The sequence below is a fragment of the Clupea harengus genome, chromosome 9 (assembly GCF_900700415.2).
Source record: "Clupea harengus chromosome 9, Ch_v2.0.2, whole genome shotgun sequence".
Classification (NCBI taxonomy): Eukaryota; Metazoa; Chordata; class Actinopteri; order Clupeiformes; family Clupeidae; genus Clupea; species Clupea harengus.
Window position 1 is genome coordinate 23,582,547 of NC_045160.1, and position 6,000 is coordinate 23,588,546.

Here is a 6,000-nt window from a genome sequence, read left to right on the forward strand (position 1 = left end):
CAAGCACACATGCACACACGCACACACACATAAATACACACACACAAATACACACGCAAATACTCACACACACGCACACACAAATACACATTCACAGACAGTCTGTTTTATTTTTTCATTTAATGACCAAAATCTTATGTTAACCAACCATTTTGTAAGTCTGTAATATCTGAGTTTGTGTATCTAAGTATGGCCATCTATTATCAGTCTGAAATATGTGTGTGTGTGTGTGTGTGTGTGTGTGTGTGTGTAGATGACCCTGCTGGTAGTGTATTGGTGAGGCTTGTCCTGAGTCTCCTGCAGCTTGGGAAAGTGGCTGCCAATTGCCCTGGAGGAAGTGACGTTCTTGGTAAGAACTCACCTAACAGACACATTGTGATCACAATTGACATTCAATCTGGACACTTAATAGCTGGAGAAGCTTTGCGCTGTCTCTTGATTAGTATGGACTATAAGTACACAGAATGCCAGGGCATTTATTGTAAGAGTAGATATGAAAATGGCATGGATTGGTACATGAGAATTAAAAATGTTGCGGATTGGCAGAGGCCATTGGTAGCTGTCTGGGAGAGCTGGGGCCGGTGGATTTGTCCACCATCGCACTGCATCATGGGAAGGACAAGGAGTACACCCGAGCGGTAGCGCTGTTTGCGGACGCTGAGCACCAGTGGATCTTCATCATCCTCAGACTGATGAACAAAGCTCTGACCCACCACAGGTGATCTCACCTTCCTTCCCCTCCTCATCCTCACTGACCAGATGTCCCTTAGGGGAATATGATGAACACAAGACCATGGTTTTCATCTTTGAAATGCACTCTTTATTAACTCTTAACTCTTAAATGACTTAAGGTGAATAAATATTTAAATCTGAAGAAGTGTAATCAATTGTTAGATTATTTGTCTCTATAAAAATTATGAATTAATATTATGTATTTCTCTGGTCCATTGTTTGCTCTTTACTACTGGAACAGGGGAGAAAAATACTTTAAGTCTTTAGCATACTCCTCACAGTTAACAGAGCTCTCCAGCAGACTGCTTATGCTGATACTGCCCTCTTGTGGTTGTGCTGTGTACTGCAGGATCGAGGTGAGGCAGGCTGCGGCTGAGTGTGTGAAGGCCATCCTGGCGTCCCAGTCTGGAGTGCTCTTCTGGGAGGTGTACAAAGACCAGCGCGACCCCATGCTCGTCTACCTCAGCCCCTTCAGGGTCACCAAGAAGAAGGCAGGTTCTTCACCACTGTCTGACCCTCAGAACACACATCTTTCAATGCTGTATAGCAAACAAAATGCAGTGGGGCAGGCGTGCTAAATACTGTTCACACAATATCTGCAAAACATTTGTTTTTTAAGTCCATAGTTTTGGTTTGACTGGGCTAAATGTCGGCTCGTAGCCCTGAAGATGTAACCGTGACTCTGCTGTCTCAGGATCAGGCGGTGAGGTCAGAGGTCGACCCTGACGGCAGAGAGCGACTGGACAGCGAGGAGCTGTGGCGGCCGTCGCCAGGGAAACACAGGGAGTGGCTGCGAGGGCTGTGTGTGGCGCTGCTGGAGAGCGGAGGGGTGAAGAGCGAAGCGCTGCTCCTCACCAGACCCCTGTGTGAGGTGAGGAGAGGGGGATGAACCTCTCTGTGAGGCAAGGAGAAGAGAGAGAGGAGAGGAGAGGGGTGGGGGGGGGTGAACCTCTCTGTGAGGCAAGGAGAAGAGAGAGAGGAGAGGAGAATGGTGGGGGCCAGAGTGGAAAGAGCTACCACTCACTAGACCCCTGTGTGATGTGAGGAGAGGGGGATGTTAAGGGGAGTGGGAGGAGAAAAGAAAGGAGAGAGGAGGGAGAGAGTGGAGGGGTGCAAAGGCAGCTGCAACAAAAATGAGAAAAATCTGAAGAAGAAAATACTGCAGAACCTGAATGCCTGATGATGTGCATGTGAGAGACTTATTTATATTTATATTGATTTGTGTTTATTTAGCAGACTCTTTCATCCAACTGTACTGGTAGGGCAGAGAAGAAAAGAAAACTAAGCCTCTCTTCCACTGTCTGAGCTGCAGGAAGACTCTCAGCCAGCAGTAATACCTGGTGACAGTACTGGTGTCATCTCTCTGTCTGTCTGTCTTTCCCTCTCTCTCTCTCTCTCTATCTCCCTCTCCCTCTCTCTCTCTCTCCTGCTCTCTCTCTCGCTCTCTCTCTCTCCCTGTCTTTCCCCCTCTCTCTCTCTCTCTCTCTCTCCTGCTCTCTCTCTCTCTCGCTCTCTCTCTCTCCCTGTCTTTCCCCCTCTCTCTCTCTCCCTCTCCCTCTCTCTCTCTCTCTCTCTCTCTCCCTCTCTCTCTCTCCTGCTCCCTCTCTCTCCCTCTCTCTCTCTCTCTCTCTCTCTCTCTCTCTCTCTCTCTCTCTCTGTGCTGTAGGTCCAGACGGGCTTCTGTCAGCAGGTGCTTCCCCTCTTCATCCATGACGTGCTGCTGGGAGACGGGGGCGGGGCTGGCAGCTGGAGGGAGCTGCTCTCCACACACATCCAGGGCTTCTTCGCCCACTGCACCCGATCGCCCAACACCCCGCCCAGCCGACCCACCACGCCCGCGCCCATGCCCACTGACTCAGGTGGGCAACACCTCTCTTTCTTTCTCTCTCTCTCTCTCTCTCTCTCTCTCTCTCATTCACACTCACACTTACGCTCACACACGCCCACTCACACGCATTCACACACATGCACTCATACTCACGCTCACACTCACACTTTCTCTCTCTCTCTCTCTCTCTCTCTCTCTCTCTCATTCACACTCACACTTACGCTCACACACGCCCACTCACACGCATTCACACACATGCACTCATACTCACGCTCACACTCACAATCACATTCACACGCACACTCACACTAACATACATACTTCTACCACAGTTTAATTCCAACTGATCCAGGTCAGGTCATTAACAGGTCATATAATCAACTGATTTTAGTGTTTAGTGGAGATTCTCCACCTCTGTGTCTCTGCTGACACACCTGCTTGTGCATGACATTGGATCTGTATGGCATTAATAAATCATATTTATATTATTTTACCCGTATTGATCAGACAAAGCCTCTGATTCATACAGATACCTTATAGAAATGCAACAATAATCGTGTCAAGTGTGATTGATTTGTCTTGAGTTGCTCAGAAGTGTGTGTGTGTGTGTGTGTGTGTTATGTGCCTGAGCAGGGGACTTTGATGTGTGTGTGTTGTGTGCGTGAGCAGGGGACTCAGATGTGTGTGTGTTGTTTGCGTGAGCAGGGGACTCAGATGTGTGTGTGTGTGTTGTGTGCGTGAGCAGGGGACTCAGATGTGTTTGTGTTGTGTGCTTGAGCAGGGGACTCTGATGTGTGTGTGTGTGTGTGTGTGTGTATTGTTTGCGTGAGCAGGGGAGTCTGATGTGTGTGTGTGTGTGTGTGTTGTGTGCGTGAGCAGGGGACTCTGATGTGTGTGTGTGTGTGTGTTGTGTGCGTGAGCAGGGGACTCTGATGTGAGCAGTGTGGCACAGCTAGATAAGGCTTCTCTGCGTACCATGCTGGCTGTCATCGACTACCTCAGACAGCAGAGCAAGCCCACCGACTCCGACAGGTTGGCCTGCATCCTTCCTTTTACAAATACGGTTGAACGTGCTATGATCACAACACTCTGCCCAAGCACACACTATTGATTGAGAGACAGTAACACAAGCAGTGGGAGTAGTATCACTATACTCACAAGGTCACTGTTGATAACACAAGCAGTGGGAGTAGTATCACTATACTCACAAGGTCACTGTTGATAACACAAGCAGTGGGAGTAGTATCACTATACTGACAAGGTCACTGTTGATAACACAAGCAGTGGGTGTAGTATCACTATACTGACAAGGTCACTGTTGATAACACAAGCAGTGGGTGTAGTATCACAGTACTATGCTCAAGCACAGACTATTGATTGAGAGACAGTAACACAAGCAGTGGGAGTAGTATCACTATACTGACAAGGTCACTGTTGATAACACAAGTAGTGGGAGTAGTATCACTATACTCACAAGGTCACTGTTGATAACACAAGTAGTGGGAGTAGTATCACTATACTCACAAGGTCACTGTTGATAACACAAGTAGTGGGAGTAGTATCACTATACTCACAAGGTCACTGTTGATAACACAAGCAGTGGGAGTAGTATCACTATACTCACAAGGTCACTGTTGATAACACAAGCAGTGGGAGTAGTATCACTATACTCACAAGGTCACTGTTGATAACACAAGTAGTGGGAGTAGTATCACTATACTCACAAGGTCACTGTTGATAACACAAGCAGTGGGAGTAGTATCACTATACTCACAAGGTCACTGTTGATAACACAAGTAGTGGGTGTAGTATCACAGTACTATGCTCAAGCACACACTATTGATTGAGAGACAGTAACACAAGCAGTGGGAGTAGTATCACTATACTCACAAGGTCACTGTTGATAACACAAGTAGTGGGAGTAGTATCACTATACTCACAAGGTCACTGTTGATAACACAAGCAGTGGGAGTAGTATCACTATACTCACAAGGTCACTGTTGATAACACAAGTAGTGGGAGTAGTATCACTATACTCACAAGGTCACTGTTGATAACACAAGTAGTGGGAGTAGTATCACTATACTCACAAGGTCACTGTTGATAACACAAGCAGTGGGAGTAGTATCACTATACTCACAAGGTCACTGTTGAAAACACAAGTAGGGGTAGTGTAGTATCACAGTACTATGCCCAAGCACAGACTATTGATTAAGAGACAGTATCACAAGTAGTGGGAGTAATAATAGCCGAGTAGCTGGACTAATATCATAATATACTGAGACTGTCACTGTCGATAACACAAGTAGTGGGAGTAATATCACTATACTGAGACTGTCACTGTTGACCTCCGACCCCCAGCCAGCCCTGTGGCACGGTGTGTGAGTCTAACTTCTGGCTGGAGCTGAACTACCTGGAGGTGGCACGTGCCGCCCAGCTGTGCTCCGCCCACTTCACCGCCCTGCTCTACTGCGAGATCTACGTGGACAAACTCCGCTCTGACCTGGAGCACAGGCGCAGGTGAGGAGAGGGGGGGATGCTGTGTGTGTGTGTGTGTGTGTGTGTGTGTGTGTGTGTGTGTGTGTGTGTGTGTGTGTGTGTGTGTGTGTGTGTGTGCGCGTGCGCGTGCGCGTGTGTTGATTCCTCTGCTGTTGTCCCTGTGTCAGAGGTGGGCCTGGAGTCAGCAGGAGGATTGCGTTTGATGAGAGCCAGACCCTCTCCATCAGCAGCGTGAGCGAGAAGAGTGTGGAGGATACAGGCATCAGTCTGCAGGTACACACACACACACACACACAGTGCTAGACTGCTAGGGATAATTATCTGTCATGTCTTTCTTTTTTCTCAAGTAAACTTGTGTTTTACTTAAAAGAGATTATTTTAATGATGCTTCAGATTGAAGTCTCTGAAGATGCTAAATGACTAAGAAAAGAGTCCAAGTCAGCCGGTTGATGTTCAGGAATCAAAGAGATGATCCGGCTGCTTAAGTGAGCAGATTGTGATCCGTGTAGCTCTAAGCCCATACACCAGCCGACATGTGTTCATGTCCCTCAGGAGCTTCTGATCGAGGTGTACAGGAGCATTGGAGAACCAGACAGCCTCTATGGGTGTGGAGGAGGCAAGATCATCAGTCCTTTGACCAGGTACCCCTCCTCACTCTCAACACAGAGAGTCCATACGGGCTCCTCACTCTCAACACAGAGAGTCCATACGGCTCTTCACTCTCAACACAGAGAGTCCACACGGGCTCACTCTCAACACAGAGAGTCCATACGGGCGAAACTATTGGGTTATGTCAGAATGTTATAGAACAGTGCTGCAGTGTATAATTCATTTTTATGTATGTAGCGCTGAAACAACACAATTGTCTTAAGGCGCTATAGGAAATACTTGTTTTACATATAGAATTAGATTAGTCTTTGATATATTCTTGATGTATTCTA

At 47.5% G+C, this 6,000-nt stretch overlaps 1 protein-coding gene across 1 annotated transcript in view; it reads left to right on the forward strand.

The window, feature by feature from the left end:
* atm (ATM serine/threonine kinase) overlaps positions 1-6,000 on the forward strand; it is a 43,302-nt gene that overhangs the window by 20,045 nt on the left and 17,257 nt on the right. Inside the window, exons 33-41 of the mRNA XM_031573911.2 lie at positions 254-349; positions 547-718; positions 1,082-1,223; positions 1,427-1,603; positions 2,399-2,591; positions 3,484-3,592; positions 4,922-5,080; positions 5,227-5,332; positions 5,612-5,700. Of these exons, the coding sequence (XP_031429771.1) occupies positions 254-349; positions 547-718; positions 1,082-1,223; positions 1,427-1,603; positions 2,399-2,591; positions 3,484-3,592; positions 4,922-5,080; positions 5,227-5,332; positions 5,612-5,700 (1,243 nt within the window). The remainder of the gene's footprint in view (positions 1-253; positions 350-546; positions 719-1,081; positions 1,224-1,426; positions 1,604-2,398; positions 2,592-3,483; positions 3,593-4,921; positions 5,081-5,226; positions 5,333-5,611; positions 5,701-6,000) is intronic.